The sequence below is a fragment of the Acanthopagrus latus genome, chromosome 1 (assembly GCF_904848185.1).
Source record: "Acanthopagrus latus isolate v.2019 chromosome 1, fAcaLat1.1, whole genome shotgun sequence".
NCBI classification, from domain to species: domain Eukaryota; kingdom Metazoa; phylum Chordata; class Actinopteri; order Spariformes; family Sparidae; genus Acanthopagrus; species Acanthopagrus latus.
This window is the reverse complement of record NC_051039.1, coordinates 1,387,935-1,405,119: the sequence shown is the minus strand read 5'-3', so window position 1 is coordinate 1,405,119 and position 17,185 is coordinate 1,387,935. Positions and strand designations below refer to the sequence as shown.

Here is a 17,185-nt window from a genome sequence, read left to right as displayed (position 1 = left end):
ATACTTGGGAATTCACAGTGAAGTTTACTGTTTCATGCACTGGTGTCATTTTGGACTTTTCAGTTTATTGTTTACAGTAAAATATCTTCACACGTGTTTGATTACTAAATCTGAGCGATCACTGAAACAAACTACACAGATATCTGAATCTTTCTACCTAATATCAGCATCAATCAAGCATCTATCAGGTTGCACTGTTTATTTGAATAACTTAAGGAATTGGTTTTAGACATTTGTGGTTAAAATAGCCTGTGGAGAAATTAATATGATTTTTAAAAAAATGTATTTTAACATCTAATTATTCAAAATGAAATGAAGTGAAAATGAAGTGAAAGAAAAACAAAGTACTGACAGATGTCAACCTGTGTAATTCAACAGAGGAAAATAAAGGGAACAAGCCTCATTTCCCTCTTTGTTTTAAGATTTCCTCATTAACCAGGTGCACCTGAATGCACCATAAAGTCCCTGTGCTGTGTGTGTGAGACAGCAGAGGACAGTAGCAGACCAAAGGTTTTATATCGGCTTTCAAAGTAACAAAGTCTAAAGCTTAATAACATTTCACATTTTCACCCCAACCCTTTGAAAAGTGCCCACACGCCCCTCAGGACAGAATTACAGGAGGTTGAGGTTGATTTCTCCTCCTGTGAAAAGGTGTAAACAGACACAAAATTCCCATTATCCTCCTTCAGCTGTGGTGATTATTTATGTGATGGAGATAAAAAAGCATGTTCACCCGCAATGTGTTCACACCTTCATGGCATCCAACCAAATCAAGAAGAAAACTGTGTCACCACTGAATGCATTCCCCTTTTGATGGAATAGGATGCCCAAAAATGTCACTACTGCATCGCTGAAATGCAGCAAAATGCAGGACGACCATGCAAAAATCAGCAACAATTAAATGCAATAACAATCAGCTAGCGAGCTAGTACACTAGAGAGACGTCACTTCACTTCACCCTCACCAGCACACAAAACAGAGAGGTAGGACTAAGTGGTGTCAGGGGCAAAGGGTGTTTTGGGATTGAGCCCAAAAAAAGGCTAAAAGCTGTTTCTGAGACTCAACAGGCAGCTTGACAGGCAGGTTTTACAGACAGTTCACACACAGATCAGGCTCTGAAACCTCTCTCCCATCAACAGCAACGGTCGACGTCATCCTGAGCCTGAGTTCAGCTTACAAAGCTCACTCCTCAAAAAATAGGTCAAGCATTAAAGTCATTATTTTCTCATTAAAGCGGCAAGATTTCCTCTCTGGACTCGGAGGTTCAGAGCGAGGCAACCACCTAATTAAAACTGGGATATTGCAGCGACTAAAAATAAACGAGGTTTTCCCAGCACCCCTGACATTGACCTTTACAGAGCGATGAGGCATTTTTAGCCTCGCAGCGTCTGGGTCAGAGCGCCGGCTGAGGCCTGCAGAACGAGGTGCAGCACGTGGTGATGTTCACATCAATCACCGGCCACCATCATGTCAGTCAGGGTGAACATGACTGACTTCTCCCTGATGATCACCATCCAGCAGAGCAGCCGGCTGTTACGTTATCTGTTTGTGTAGAATTATTGAAAACCTGTGCAGGGTTGAAACTGGCAGAAGATGTTCATGTAGAGTCTCTGTTTTTCTTTTGATCAGACAAATCCAGATCCAAACATCGGATCCAGATTTTAAAATCCAGGTTCAAGTCAGTTCCAACGATGCACTAACACGAGTAAACCAGTTTATGAGCTGAACTATCGGCAGACTAATTGTTGTCCTGCACAACCGAAAGTCGTCGTGTTTATCACTGTAAGAGTAAAAACTTTCCTGCAGCTCAGCTCAGAAAATGCTTCCAATAAAACGAGAAAAAGAAACGTCTTGCCCTCAAAATGGTTTATCAAAAACCTAAACCACGTTCTGATGAATACAGATACACAGATCAACAGATGCAGCAGATGTTTGTAACTTGAGGCGCCGACAGTGTTTGATGTGATAACGTGGTGCAGAGACGTTGAGTGATACTTACAGTGCGAGCACATGTCCAGGGCGTAACTGGCTTCATTTCCCTGAAAGTGACAGAAGATTGACAATGAAACAAAGTGTTCCACATTAAAGCACCTGATTAAAAGACAGAAAAGAAAAATCTCTGTCGCTGATACTAAAAGAAACCGAGCTGCGGTCGGCCGTTTGAATTGCGGAGCTGCTTTTTGGCTTGTGGAGAGGTGAAAAAAGCCAACTGGCACATTTCTTTAAATCCCACTGATGAACAGTTCTCTGTGGACTCTGGGAGAAATCCTGCACATACATACATACAAAGAAAATCTGCAAAAATCTAAATTCAAATGTGTACAAAAGGATAACGTGAAGCGTTCAGTGTTTCTTGTGTAAATGTTGCCGTTCATTATGCATGAGCAACAGAATGATCTGGACTCTGAAAACGAGGCCAACGTGCCGCCTCGATTTGCTTCGTCTCGTCTCTCGAGGACTTGAACCAGGCTGCTCCGCCGAGGCTGCAGCTTTTCTTCCTGCTAACGAGAGCCACGTTAGCTCGAGCTCATCGAGTCGAGTGTGAGATTTTACCTACATCCCAACACAAATTGCACATCATGTCACCTGTGGGGTTAACACAGATGAACAGTCGGTTCTTCACAGAGATTTTAGGCTTTCTGTCTCTGTTGAATTCATCTTAGTTTTAAACTACAATTTTGATGTTTCTGTCTTTATTTTAAACAGGGGAAGAGGCTGATTGAGGTCACAACAGTCACAGCTAATGTAGTACCCATGATGGCCTACAACAAATTTTATCGTGGATTAATTCTCTGATTATTTCCATGACAAATGCTTTGTTTGCCCAACCAAAATCTTTAGATATTAAATTATCACACAGGACAGTATCAAAGTTGGAACTGGAGACTTTTTTGCCTCAACAGTTGACAGAAAGAATCTATTAATTACCAGGATACTTGCAGATTGTTGTTTTATATCTGACTATTTTGAAACATTTAGATGGAGGTTTGGTGCTGAAGGTTGAGGACAGAAGTTCCAAAGATTTTCCTTTGGAAAATAAAAACTTCTCATGTCTACAGAGGACGAGGAGGCAGCCGTGATGGTCACCGCCTCTACAGCCTCATCCTGTCTTCTCCACCGTCTGTACGTTCAGGGAGACTGAAAACACATATTTGGGACTGATATTAATTTGCAACTGATGAAATAAGACTAAATTCTACAATCAGGTACTTTACTGGAGTATTTCCACGTTCTGCTCCTTTATATTTCCTCTCCACTACATTTGTTTCATACATTTAGTTACGAGTTTCTTTGCAGATTCAGATTATTGATTGTTTCATGTCACCAGTCAGAGAGTGTTGTGGGCGGGACATCAGAGCCAAAGTAACACATTTTTAAATCAGTTGATTTTACCTGCAATCTGACAGATAATAATAACTAATAATTTGAAAAAAAGCTGAATATCTATGAATTATCATATCATAAATTCAAGTTGCAGCACCGACACATATACGACTCTGTTTCTTCTGACAAATCACAACCGGTCGACAGCTTCGACAGGTTCATTCCATCCAGCAGCGAACAAGAAAACAGGAACGAGGGAGAAAGAGATTTGACATCACTGGCTGGAATCGAACCGGCAATGTTGCAAAGGTCATGCAGCCATGTGGAGCGCATTGTTGGCCTTTGGATCAAAGCTCAGTGGGCAGATCTCCACACAGAACGTCAAACGCTTTAAAATGGGATAAATAAAATCTTGGTTCTATGATCTGAGCTTTTGTATATTTTGGTTCTTGTTCCACTCATGGTACCAGTCAGCAATTTATCTGTGTGCTTTTCATTTTCAGATTTAACATCTCACTAAAATTGCTGTAAAGGACGTGAGTTAATAAGAGGAAAGCCTGAAAACACTCCACAAACATCTCGCTGACCGCAGCTGACGGCTTCATTTGAACTAAAAATGTCTGACGGAGAATCTGCCATTTCTCACACGAGACAGTAAACACTTCCGCACAGCATTTTCAAAATAAAACAGGGAAAACTGGCAAAGTGCACATCTTCTGTAAAGAATGAGCTCCAACAGACGAGCAGAGAGACACTTGTAATGTCTGAGAGGAGGAGCTGGAGCAGAAGTTCAGTGTAGACTCAGATTAAATACAGAAATATAATCAAGTCTGTATATCATAAACATCACAGACTTGTACTGACAAACAGTTTATGGACAGGAAGTTAATCTATATTAATAACTGATTATTCAGGTCTTTTATCAGAACATGCTCGGCTGCTGACTGGCTGCTTTTCTTCATCTCATGTAAAGCTGCAATCATTAGTCGAATACTTGATGAGATTGCAGGAATATTAATTGCCAACAAGTGAAATAAGCAAAGCAAAAAAGTCAAACATGTTCTGGCTCCAGCTTCTCTAATGTGAGCATTGTCTGCGTTTCTTTGTCAGTCATGAAAGTAAATAAAGTGTTTGAGTTTTGGACCGTTGGTCGGGCCAAAGAATTTGAAGATCTCATTTTGGACTCTGGGAGATTGTGACATTTCATAGACTAAAAGATTAACTGCTGGAAACAATAATCAGCAGATTAATCAATAATTAAAATAGTCATTAGTTGTAGCCTTAATGTAATGTGAAAGCAAACTGAACATGTGTAGAATTGGAATTGTTTGGAAATTTTATAGACGCCTCCTCGGATTTCTGAGAGAGATAATGATAATTAGCGAGTATTCAAGACACATGTAACCTTTATTTCAGAGAAGATCAATAGTTTGGGTCATTTATTCAACAAAAATGCTACATGTTTTCTAATTCAGGCTCCTTAAAGAGGTCATGTCATGCTAATTTTCAGGTACTTTTATCTGGGGGTGCTAGTAAAGTTTACACACATTAACTGTCCAAAAACACATTACTCGTCTCACATGCTGAATCTCTGCATCATCTCTTTTCACACTGTGTCTTGAACGCTCCATTTTAGCTACAGAGCGAGACGTCTCACCTCTGTTCAATCTGTGGCCAGAGTCACACATGTGCATTACTTAACGGACAACATGTAGCCAATCAGAGACAGAGTAGGGCGGGTCATGCTGAGCAAGGTAGTGTGATCTAAAATAACACAGCTACACCAGGAGCGACCATGTGTCTGCTGACTGACTGAAGTGTATATATCAAAACATATATATCAAAATGTATCTTAATATAACACCTGTGATGCACTTAAGCTTTTCTTTCTCATCTTTGTCAGTTAATGAAGTTTTGGGTTTTGGACTCTTGGTCGGTTAAAAAAGAAGCAATATGAAAAATGTTACTTTGGGCTCCAGGAAAACTGTGATGAGCATTTTTTACTTAAAAAACTTAGAAATAAAAAAAAGAAATGAAATCTATAGACAAAAAGATGAATAAACTGTGTATTAATATCATCAGTCATAGCTTTAACTACATTATCAATATTTTGACTCATTAATCACAAAAAAGCGAAATATTCTCTTATTCCAACTCCTTAAACTGGGTTTCCTGCTTTACTATGTATCATATCATTGCAGCTTAAAAACCTTTAAATTTCAGGTCGGACAAAACACCGAGACTAGTACTTGTTAATAATCTATAGACAAAATAACTAAATAATCTGTGTTTCTACAGGCGATGAATATTTGTCTTCCAGGATTGACAAACTGAACGCTTTTATTTTGATGGAACCGTTACGACACTTCCGTCGTCACTCGGTTGCGCACTTGACGCACCTCCAGCTAGCTAACCTGCTAGCAAAGCATTAACAGTATTTTCAATATTTCCTCACAAGCTAGCTTCATCGTCAAACTCCTCCAAGCACTACATTTAAATCCCCTTATAAACGTGGAAGTGTGACAGCGTGTCTGTCTTGAGAAGCACAAATAACACAACAATCAACCGATACCGCGATAAACAAACTGCCACAGTCGCTACGCTCTTGCGCTGTGCTAACGCTAGCTAGCAGGCAGCTTAGCCTCGGAGTGCTAGTAACGAAGCTAGCAGCACAGTCGAAGGAGGAGAAGCTGCTGTTACAAAATGAGGTTTGACATTAGAAAATAAACAAGGAACAGGCTTTTTCTCACCATTTTGCCGTCAGAGGGTCTTCAGCTGCCGAGGGGGTAATTCAAAGCACCGCTAACGGGTCGATACGGGCGGAGCGAGACGATGTTTTCAGCGGGGTTCGTGTGACTTTTGACGGTCAGACAGAGACCGACCACCGGCTGCCTGACTTCTCGGTTACTGACAGCGGGGGAGAGATTCACCGCAGCGCCAGCAGAGAGAGACGCAGAGGGGGGAGAGCGAGCACAGAGAGACTGGTGGAGCGGAGAGAGAGAGAGAGAGAGCGAGAGGGGGAGAGAGAGGCTGAGTCGGTGAGGAGAGTGAAGAGGGAGCGAGGGGGAGGAGGGGGGAGGAGGAGGGGGAGGAGGAGGAGGAGGAGGAGTGGAAGGTGCAAAGCAAAGCTCGTCTTTCAGCAAGATGCTCCACTCTGATTCATGATAACACGGAATCAAAGAAGGACTTACATTTTCCTGAGTGAGATTATGAGAATACGCTCGTTTTTATTTTTATGTATTAATTTAAATTGCTCGGATCACGTGTATCTGACGGTATTAACACTAATTCACGTTCATTCTGCACCCTAACATATCTCAGGTCAGAAGCAGCCACATCGACGGCAGGCAACAACGGCGTGGAGAGCAAGAGGAACATACATTCGCCAGACTCCATTATAAAATCGTTTAATTTTGTGAGTTTTTGACTCACAAAGAACTTCATCCACTTTCAGAAGCGTTGATTCTGACCAGTTCTTAATGATTTGGGTCTTCTTGTAAATTCGGCATATATTACAGCCTCGTTTTAAAGGGTTTGCTGCACCCTCCCCCTCAGCACCATCTACATCCGTGCACAACGATGCAATCTGCGTCTGGATACGCAGAAAACAAGAATTAATTAATCAAGAAATAATTTAGAATTAATATGAAATTTGATTTGGGGTACATTACGACCGAATTACAGAGCGATATAAACAGTGTTGAGCTCTGAAACACATGATAGTCTCTTTATGATGCCTGTTTTATGGCACAGAGTGACTCTACACCTTATCACACACGATCTTTGTGTAAAACTGTAGGCCTCCAGCAGATCCAGGGTCTGTCTCTTCCTCTTGAAGCTCCTGGCTGATGAGAGGAAACATCATAAATAACCAACATCAACCATCATGTCTTCACCACAGCAGCATCCTGTTTTCTCTTTTAAAAAGATGCTAAGCTAGCCTCTTTATTGCTAGCTTGATGACAGTGCTCTATATTTCAGTCACAGCAACAGTGTGCACAGAATAATATCTCTGCTGCATGATAGTGTCTGTGCTTCATGTGAAATATTAATGTTTATATGATTATATGAGGTATCAATCAGCCACAGATTCAAAGAGGAGAGCATCAGGTCCATCTGACATGTTGGCTTTTAAAGCCGCACAGCTGCAGTGGTTGAATGTGACTGAGTAACTGAGTATATTTACTCAGGTTCCACACAGACAACCTTCCAACAGTGCAGACAGTAACTGAGAATTATCTCCATCTCAACCAACTACAGCAGTAAAATGCTGCTTACAGATTGTTCATCAGGATTGTAATCTAATGACATCATATGTAACAGTAATTTTGATATTTAACAATATGTAATATCAACTAAATGTGAAGGAATAACAGTTGTGGTGTTATGACAATGATGCCTTGTGTTGCTAAGCATGTTTAGCATGCTAGCTAGCTAGCCCTCTGCAGGTCAAAGCTCCCGTGGTTGCAGCACTTCCCTGGTGCTTCAGGCTCCATGTCCAGACTGCTAGCTGCACAGCTAACTGAGCTAGCTAGCTAAAGGAAGCGACTGTTGGCAGCTGTTAGCAGTTACTTGAGCTAAATGCTGCCACTTGGCCAATTCTTAAAGGAACATTATGTAGAAATTGGGATTCTGAGCACTGATGTAAACAGATCCCAGGTCTGTAACAGTTTGTCAGATGTAATGTAGGTGCTGACTACAAACTAAACTCATGACATCATAATAATGTTATGTGTAGGAAGCACCGCTGTGATCCTCCCCTCTCACAGTGAAGGCACCATTCAGCCTGTTACAACACGCTGTACCACCAACATGAAGCTGTTTATTTTAGGAGGATAAAAAGTTACATAATGTTGCTTTAAATAATGCACCTCTAAAGATTCCCTCCACGCATGTGTTACAAGATATTCTCCAAAGTGTGTCAGCAGGGTTTCTACAGGGAAAAAAAGTATAATTACCACATTGAGATCCTTAAAATGGCTCCTGCTCCTACTCCTTCATTTAAACTTCCAGTATAGATAAATATGTGAATATTTTTCATGTCACAGGTTTGACTGCTGGACTCAAGCTGTCTCCTTCTTCACTGTACAGTCAGTTGGCTCCATGTTGGTTCTGGTGCTGTGTTGATGAGACGTTGTCGTTCACTGAGGTTTGACTTTAATTACAACAAACTGACAAACATCATGTGTGAGATTCATGCAACATGTTCAAAGCAGGACCGACACGTGTCGTGAAGAATCTTTATTGTGTGTATTGCTACTTTGACTTGAGTCCTGGATCTGACTTCCTCCGGCACCACTGCAAAAGTGAAATATTCAAGTTTATAATAACTCCAACTGTCACTGTGAGATAATATCGGCCTGGTACACTGTTTTATTCACAAAGACACTTTATACTCCTCAGTTCAATACATAACGAAACTGCAAGGTTCAGGCATCGAGATAACTTAACAAAAAACACACAAACAAACGTCAGATTTGGCAAAAACGAATCCAGCCATGCAAAAAGAGCTGCTGCTGCACAAACGTAACACAAAATGAAGCGCTCGCAGCGTCTGATGAGACGAGAGGAGTCGCCTCCTGCTCAGCAGACGGCTGAAAGACGAGTCTGGTGATAATCTACATTTTGATTGCTGAGAATAAATAAATAAATAAATCCCATTAAAAGACCCAAAGACAGCACAATCGGATGTGTCCTCGTCCTCCATTAAAAACACATGAACGAGCCACACACACACACACACACACACACACACACCATCCTGCTGCCACAGATACCAGAGCACCAAATGTGGATTCATCCGCTGCTGAAACTAGTCCCCAACAGATGCACTACTTCCTCCTGTTTGTTTGATAAAAAGCTGCTGTTTTAGGAAGTTTACTGAACTTTTTAAATAAATGAAATTACATATTTGTGATGTGGGTTTTGTTTAACATGCTGGCTCCTGGGATTTTTCTACTGAATTCAGCTCTGTGGTGAACACAAGATTGTGATACTCAATTCCACTTTATGATCTTTGAAGCTAAATTATATCAAAGCTAAATTAAAAAGGCTAATAAACAAACAGACGACATCACGGTCACATGACTGAAACGTCTCCACCACTAAGAGTCTTACTGCACAATTACTATCCAGGTTTTCTATAAACTGATCAATGTACAAGTTGTAAAGTCAGAGTTAGAACAGTGTGGAACTAAAGTGGCCTGTAAAGACGGACTAGTGAGTAGATGAGTCTCCGTGTTGCTGTGAGGACGTTTAATGTCCCAGACAACCTCTGTAGTCTCATTCAGACACTTGTTAGCAACCGCTAACTGTTTTTAACATAAAAACAGGGTAATAACTGGTGTATTTTATGTTGTAGAACAAAATCTTTGCACTTGTGTTGACCACAGATCTTATGTGAGACATTTAACTTTGAGACGAGGAAACCACAAAAGCAAAGATACGACTTATTTCAGGTTTGAGGACGTTCTTCATTTTGGTCTTTTCATGGGATTTGTTGAATTTTAAAGTAATACCAACCTAAACCTTTTAAAAATCCACCGTCGTCCGCTCACTCACACTGTTACATCTCACACCTCCTGTGAGGTTTGGTTCCTCCCGGTCTTAACCCAACTCTGGTTTCTATGGACTGACACCAGAGCACTTTTCAGATCAGTTTCAGACCAATATCTGCTGTCACAACATCTGAAATTCACCTGAAAGAGCTCGATCCATTTTACAGAGACGGAAATGTAACTAGTAACAGTGTTTGTGTGTTTTAGGTGGATCTGTCCTTTAAGTAACACGGCACATGACACATAAGTAAAGTCAAAACTATCACAATGACGTTCACACTCTCACACATCAGCTCTTCTCTCTCAGACACACATTTAATAAATAAGGTAAAATATGTCCTCCACCCACAGATGTCTTCCATCCTGGTCTCCAGCAGCTAGCATCATGCTAACTGATAACTACCTCCCACCTTGTGCTGCGATAAATATCTAATTATCGAGGGGTATTGATCAAAACACAAACCACCTAAAAGGAACAGTGGAAACATTTTGTGAATAACACTTTCTTCTCCAGAGTGAGATGAGGAGACTGATATGAATTTCACATCTAGAGATACTGTAGGTCCAGCATTTAGCTTAGCTAAGCTTAGCTTAGTACAAAGACTGGAAGCAGGAGGAAACTGCTAGCCTAGCTTCATCAAAGGTGAACAAATACACCTTCCCAAAACTACAAACTTTATATGATGTATTATCTTCATTAGCAGATATAATATTAAGCAGCTGTTAGCATAGTTTTAGCAACTGTTAGCATTGAAGCAACTGTATTTGTTGAGAGCGTAGACCAGCACCAAAACACAACTTGTGCATATGTTGTGTTCTGGTGCTGGTCTATGCTGGTTTTTCCAGCAGGGGTACAGATATCAGTGTTCAGTGTTTGAGCTAAGCTAAGTTTGAGCTAAGCTAGGCTAACACCTCCTGGACACATCTCTCTACTGAACTGAGATGAAATTTATATGAATCTTTAAACCTTGTTCAGACTGCAGGCCAATCAGATTATTTTTCACCCATCAGATCTTTAAGACAGATGGACCACACTGAGATCAGATCAGACTTTTCGGGCCTGACAGCACCAACTTCGTCAGCTGGTTCTTTCAGCAAGATTATCCACAGACTGTTGTTCCCTGTGTCGTAGCTGCTGTGACTCTGGATTTGACGTTGTTATTTTGTGTTGCATTGTGAGTCACTTCAAGTGTGGTTTTATCCAATCTTCCAAAAACCACGTTTCATTGTTTTTTTTGCTGCCTAGATATCTTGATATAACAAAACAAAAATTGGATTTTTGCCGTCAGTCTGAACAGGAGTTTTTATCTCATCTGACTGTGAATAAGGTCGCAAACAAGCTTTATTCACAAAATGTCCGCCTGTTCTTTTAACCCTACACTCTGCAGCGCTTCACATTCGCTTGATGTTTGATTGCTGAAAGGAAATCTGCCCACAAAGAACGTGATGGATTGAAAACTGAAGAGCTAAAGACAGACACAGGAGCGTTCCTTGAGAGGAAACTGCACTTTAAAGTCAGATCCTCTCTCTGTTCTGTCCCTTGGATATAAAATGTATTAATCCAGTGAGTGTGTAGCTAACGTACGTCACTGTGTTCTGAATACTAGCTCCTGCTTTTCAAACTATTCCCTATTCACCGTCATGTGAAGCCTTCGAGTGCAGTTTTAAAATAAAAACCAGTTCAAGACCAGCATAGCAAACAGCTTATTTTTCTCCCCTTTTAGATAAAACAACACAAATACCAGACCCTCGCTGACTTGATCCCTGCCTTTAACACAAGGCTGTCCTTTTATTGTGGTGCTGATGCTTCAAAGGTAGTCCTGGTTCAGTGATGTCCTCTGCTTGGTATCTGGTGTGTGGAGGAGCTGACTCAGTTGAACGCCTCCTTGTTGATCCACATGAGGGTCCGCGTCTCGTTGGGCTTGCATTCGTACTCGATGCTGCTGAATTTGTTGCCGAACTGGCAGTGCTCCCTCTTGTAATAGTTGTAGTATTTCGCCTGCCAGACAGTCTCGAACGTTCCTGCCTTGTTAAACTGAACAGAAACAGAAATTACTGATTGAATATCAAAATGATGGTTAAGTTCGTTGAATTTATAGATAAAGAATGCCCTGAGTCACATTTCTGCATTTCACTTCACCACAGTCATCTGATGACATATCGGAGGTCACCGTCAATATGTTCATACCTGGTAGTGATCAGATCTCATTTCTACACTCAAGTTAACATGTACATCACTGGTACAAAAGGACACAATGTTTCTACTCAAAGACAGAAAGAAGTTCATGTAGAACATTTGCTGAATTAACAAGAAGGTCCAAATAATGCAGAATGAGTCAGAGACAGAGTTTCACAGAGTGTCTCCAACTCATCAACTCACTAAACTAACACATTTGTTAAGGGAGTCTGGGGACTTTCTCCACGGGGACAAAGAAGTCACCTATATTGTTCCTGTTTAGTGTCTTTGTAACATGTGACATGTTTAGATCAATAACATGTTTCTTCTTTCATAAATAGAGTGTAAATGGTGAAATCAGTGTAAACAGTGTGTTCAAACAGCTGATCAATGTTGGCAGGTAAGACTTTAGCACTTTAGACACAGAAGCAGACAGGCTGGTACAGACATGCTGCCACAAACTGACACTTTTTACAAGGAGACAAACAACTTCAGCTTCTCATATAATGCTGAATTTACAACAAGGACACAATGAGTTAGAATCTGTCAGAGACAGAGTGAGAAAGTGTGTTAAGTTTCTCCTCATGAAACAACTCTTAAATCAGATGATTTGTTAAGGGAGTCTGGTGATGCTGTGGTAACTGGTTCAATGGATGGATCAGTTGAAACAGACAGTGCTGCTAACATGAGCAGGTTGCATCCATCAACATCTTGGTGGTCGTCTACACTTGTGTTGAATCACCTGAGATCAAGTTGATTCCAGTTGCAAACATCCTCTGACAGAACTCTGCTGTCTTACCTCCATACTGACTTGGACTGGTTGCCGGTCTCCACTCTTGGTGTGTGGGACGCCCTCAGTGTCGTACTGGGCGTGATAAACTACCGACTCCTCGTCTCGAGACTGCTGCTCCAGAGGGAAGACGATGCCTCCGATGTTCATGGTGCTGTGAGGAAGAGAAAGAGGACAAAAGCAGTATGAAGAAGAAGAAGAAGAAGAAGAAGAAGAAGAAGAAGAAGAAGAAGAATCCATGTTCATCATATACAATCATAAATACATACAACAACAAAGTGAAACTAGGTACCTGCATTTAAGCAAACTGGGCTCTGTTTTTACAGTATGTGGGGGAAACCAGAAGAAAGGCCCCCTCTTCCTGTGAGGCAACATTGCTGACCACTGTGCCACTTGTAGTACAAGAGAGTTTGAACTGGCAGTCACACCTCCTCTACGTTAACACCAGAACCTCCTGTTCACACTGTACACCCACGACTGCACTCCCAGACATCAGGAGAACTCTACTGCGAAGTACGCATGTCATCAGCCACATTTTAAACAAGATTACAGTTCATACTGGAAGGAAATCAGCAATCTAGTAGAGAAGCTATCTATTGTATGGTCTTGATCAATTGCCGTAAATTGAATGCCCATTTTAACCTGATAAAGACTGTTTCAAATCACTTCTTTTGATAAACCAATAGACCAAATCTCAAATATATTAATTTTAGCATTTCAAACGACAAATTAAAGCAACACATGCACATTTGGGAGGCTACGGCAGGGTTTGTTTTGACAGGGTTTGTCAAAATAGTTGACAACAGTCTTGCAGAGTGGTGCACAGAGAACAATCTACCGCTCGATGACAGCAGAACCACGGAGCTGATTGTTGAGTGTTGTGCTGCTGGAAATCATCACACATTACAACGGCTCTACTTTTAAAAGAACTCAGGATGGATTGATTCCAGATCACGATCCTGGTCATCTTTTACAGAGGAGCAATAGAAACACCACAAACTCTCCATCATGGTTCATCACGGCCCAGGACAGGAAGGCTCTACAGCGGGCTGATTAAAACCATCCAGAACATCACTGGTACCATCTACAGAGCACCAGAGACATCAGTGAAGTGAAATGTCTGATCAGAGCCCAAAGATACTAAAAGACGACATCCACCCAGCTACAGTCTGTCTGCTGCCCTCTGACAACAAATACAGGAGTGAAGCTGCTGTACCATCAGATTAGACAGCAGCTTCACTCCTCAGGCTGAACTCATCCTCAACACTCCACAATAAAAAAATCATTTGCCTTGTGTAACATTAGAGTGGTTCTTCTCTCTGCTGCTTTGTTCAGCAACATTTCTTACCATTTATACACTGATGACAACCAACTGTTTTCTCATTTAAAGCCGATGAGCTCCATAAACTGTCTGTTCAGGAACACTGTTTAAACCCCACTGGGAGCTGGATGGTGAATATCTTTCGGCAGCTAATAGCAGATAAAACTTGTTGTCCCTGAAAAACCTGCATTCAGATATCAGACAAAAACGTGTGTCCCTGTCTTCATCCTGTCAACCCAGTCTGCATAATCATGGCATAATCTTTGACCACTCCATGAGTTGTGATGCCTACGTTAAGATGACCCAATCCTGCTTTTTGTCCTGCAAAACAAGAAACTGAGATGCTGATACATGGATTCATCTCCTCCCGCTTAGACTACAGCTGTTCTCTCCTCACCTGCAGAAGCAAATCCTCATTACACGTCTACAAACTGTCCAAAATGCTGCTGCCAGGCTCCTCACGCAATATAGGGTTTGGTGCTCATTTATGAGCATATCTTATACTATGAGTGAGCTTCTACACCTCACGTCCTCTACCCAGGGTTCCTCGGACGCATGTCAAGACTCAACCAGAAGCCACCGAGCTTTGGATTAGTCTCCCTGCATGTTTGATTCTGTGGACTCTTTTAAAAAGCAGCTAAAAACCCTCTGTTTCAGACGGGCATTTGAGCCTTTGATGTCGATTTTATCTTGAATTTGTTGTTTTTACTCTATTTTTACTTTGTCTGACTGTGAAGCGCTGTGTGCCTGGTGTCTGTGACAGGTCCAGTATAAATAAACTTTGCTTGCTTGCGTATCATGAACTGACATTTCTTTCTCCAGCCCTGTGTTGTTGTAGAGCGACAGCTGACCGGGCCTGATGCCAGAACCACCGCTTCATTCAACACATTGTGTTTTAACGTATTTGACAGCATTCAAAGCGTTCAATCTAGAGAGGTTAATAATTAATAGCAGTTAGGAATTTAACTGATAGAAATGTGTAAAGCAACAATCAATGAAAGCACAAATACATCTGAATGTATCTTGTGACAAATTACAAATAAAAATACTAAATGCTGTCATGAGAGAATCTATGCAATTAGAATACAACATTTTATATAAAGATATTATTATTATAATAAGATATGATTACAGTTTGTCAGGTGGTCTCCTCAGTGTTGGCTGGATTCTGTTGGACCAGACAACATTATTTTGTGCCGATATCCAACATAGATCATGCCATTTATTATCAACAATCAACTAATAACTGATTGTTAAAGATGCAGCTATCAGTAAAATAAACTGCTCAGAATTTGCTTCTCCAGTTCGATCACAAGATGAACGTTTGACTTCAACACTTAGACGCAGTGAGAAAATAATAATATGTTGTTTAGTGAGCGGAATATATATTTTCAGGCTGAATAAAAACATAGTTTGATGTGATCCACCATGAAAACTCTGCAGATGTGTCTTTAAATCCTTCTGTTTGATGTAGATATTCAGTGTGTGTCAGCCTCACACGCCTCTCTGACTTCTAGCTCTCCTTCACCTTCCTGTGGGTTTACTGTTACAGATGCTGCTGTCAGGGAGGCCCTGGGTCCAACAGAACCGCGCCCTGCTACACTGTAACCAATCCAGCACCAACAACAGAGCCGAGCTCACCTGTTCGTGTGTGTTTGTCCATCAACACACACACACGACGCCTCCTGACAGCAGCACACACACCTCACACACGATCCGTCATCATTAATTCAGGCGGACCTGCGAGGCTGCTGCAGCCGGCAGCAGGAGGCCGCAGACGGACACACACAGGCTCACCTCCGCTTCTTTCTCCACGTACGAACTGTGTGTATGATCACAGAGCATCACGCGCGTGCAGATGTGCGCTCAGCTGTCTGATGATGATGTAAACGAGATGACGTGTGAGGCCTCCTGCTGCACACACACACACACACACACACACACACACACACACACACACACACACACACACACACACACACAAACACCGATTCTTCTTACGTGGCCTCGACGTTTCCAGGCTTCACCACCACCTCGATCTTGTATTTGGAGCCTGTGAGCAGTTTGATGGTCCGGCTCTGGCCGAACCGGGTCCCGTCCACCTTGAAGAACACGGGCCCCTCGTTGGGCTGGATCCGCAGGGAGATGGAGATGTTGATGATCGGCGGAACGTCGTCCATTGTCCCGGTTTATCTGGGTCAATTATCGGTCCCGCACCGAGGGAGAAGACGATGATGCGGTGATGCTGAGGAGGGACCAGAGCCAAGCTGCACCGTGCGGGGCTTCCGGTGATGACTTTCAAAATAAAAGCTATTTAATAACAGAAGGCCTGATTTTAATGTCTCAATTTGCTCAACCAAGAGTCCAAATCTCAAATATATTCATGTCATGTCATGTCATTGTCCGTAACCGCTTATCGCTTTCCATGGGGTCGCGGGTCGTTGCTGCTGGAGCCAATCACAGCCTCAAATACATGAATTCTGCATTTTATTTGACAAAAGACAAGCAACAGATATTCACATTTCACATTGTGACAAGTACATTTTTTGTGTGTTTCAGACTGTTTTTTATAGATCAAATAAAAATAACATTTTTGAAGGAGCACTCTGTAATAAGCTTAATAAACAAACTGACCCTGAAGGACAACGCAACCTCAGACTGTTATACTTTGTTTATATGAGGCGGACCCTGCCACCCCTTTTTTCCTCTGAGAACAGCTCATTTATTCACAGTCAATAGTTTCTATTATTACCTCATTAATATTGTCAATATTAAAATTCTGAGTTTGTAGTTTTTCTCTAAGCATAGATAATGCTCCTTTAAGCTATTATTATTATTTCTTATTGATTCTGATCATCAGTAAAAGATCAGATCTGATAATCGGTCAAATGTTTTAAATATCAATGTATATATTATTTACTTTAACTGTAAACACTTTAATATGTTTATTGCTACAAAATTACTTCTGAGACTTGAGAACATTTAATATCAGATACTTTAAGACTTTTACTCAACTG

General features: G+C 41.4%; 2 protein-coding genes across 2 annotated transcripts in view; both read right to left on the bottom strand.

The window, feature by feature from the left end:
- Nucleotides 1-6,371, bottom strand: part of ppp3r1b (protein phosphatase 3 (formerly 2B), regulatory s1ubunit B, alpha isoform, b) — a 29,778-nt gene extending 23,407 nt beyond the window's left edge. The window contains exons 1-2 of the mRNA XM_037106696.1: nucleotides 6,075-6,371; nucleotides 2,000-2,039 (exon numbers count right to left, since the gene is read on the bottom strand). Coding sequence (XP_036962591.1) covers nucleotides 2,000-2,039; nucleotides 6,075-6,077 — 43 coding nt within the window. The 5' untranslated portion in view covers nucleotides 6,078-6,371. The remainder of the gene's footprint in view (nucleotides 1-1,999; nucleotides 2,040-6,074) is intronic.
- A 3,196-nt stretch (nucleotides 6,372-9,567) lies between these two features.
- On the bottom strand, nucleotides 9,568-16,468 carry cnrip1a (cannabinoid receptor interacting protein 1a). Its single transcript, XM_037106707.1, has 3 exons — nucleotides 16,170-16,468; nucleotides 12,857-13,001; nucleotides 9,568-11,916 (listed from the first exon to the last, which is right to left on the bottom strand). The coding sequence occupies exons 1-3, from the start codon at nucleotides 16,346-16,348 to the stop codon at nucleotides 11,752-11,754; spliced, it is 489 nt and encodes a 162-aa protein (XP_036962602.1). The 5' UTR covers nucleotides 16,349-16,468; the 3' UTR covers nucleotides 9,568-11,751.
- Nucleotides 16,469-17,185: the final 717 nt, after the last annotated feature.

What these genes read in the sequence shown, in the direction of transcription:
- cnrip1a (XM_037106707.1), bottom strand. Translation starts at nt 16,348, where the DNA reads ATGGACGACGTTCCGCCGATCATCAACATCTCCATCTCCCTGCGGATC. An exon ending in CCTGGAAACGTCGAGGCCAC is followed by an intron (nt 13,002 to 16,169) that starts GTAAGAAGAATC and finishes TCTTCCTCACAG; the next exon opens with CACCATGAACATCGGAGGCA. An exon ending in CAGTCCAAGTCAGTATGGAG is followed by an intron (nt 11,917 to 12,856) that starts GTAAGACAGCAG and finishes GTTTCTGTTCAG; the next exon opens with TTTAACAAGGCAGGAACGTT.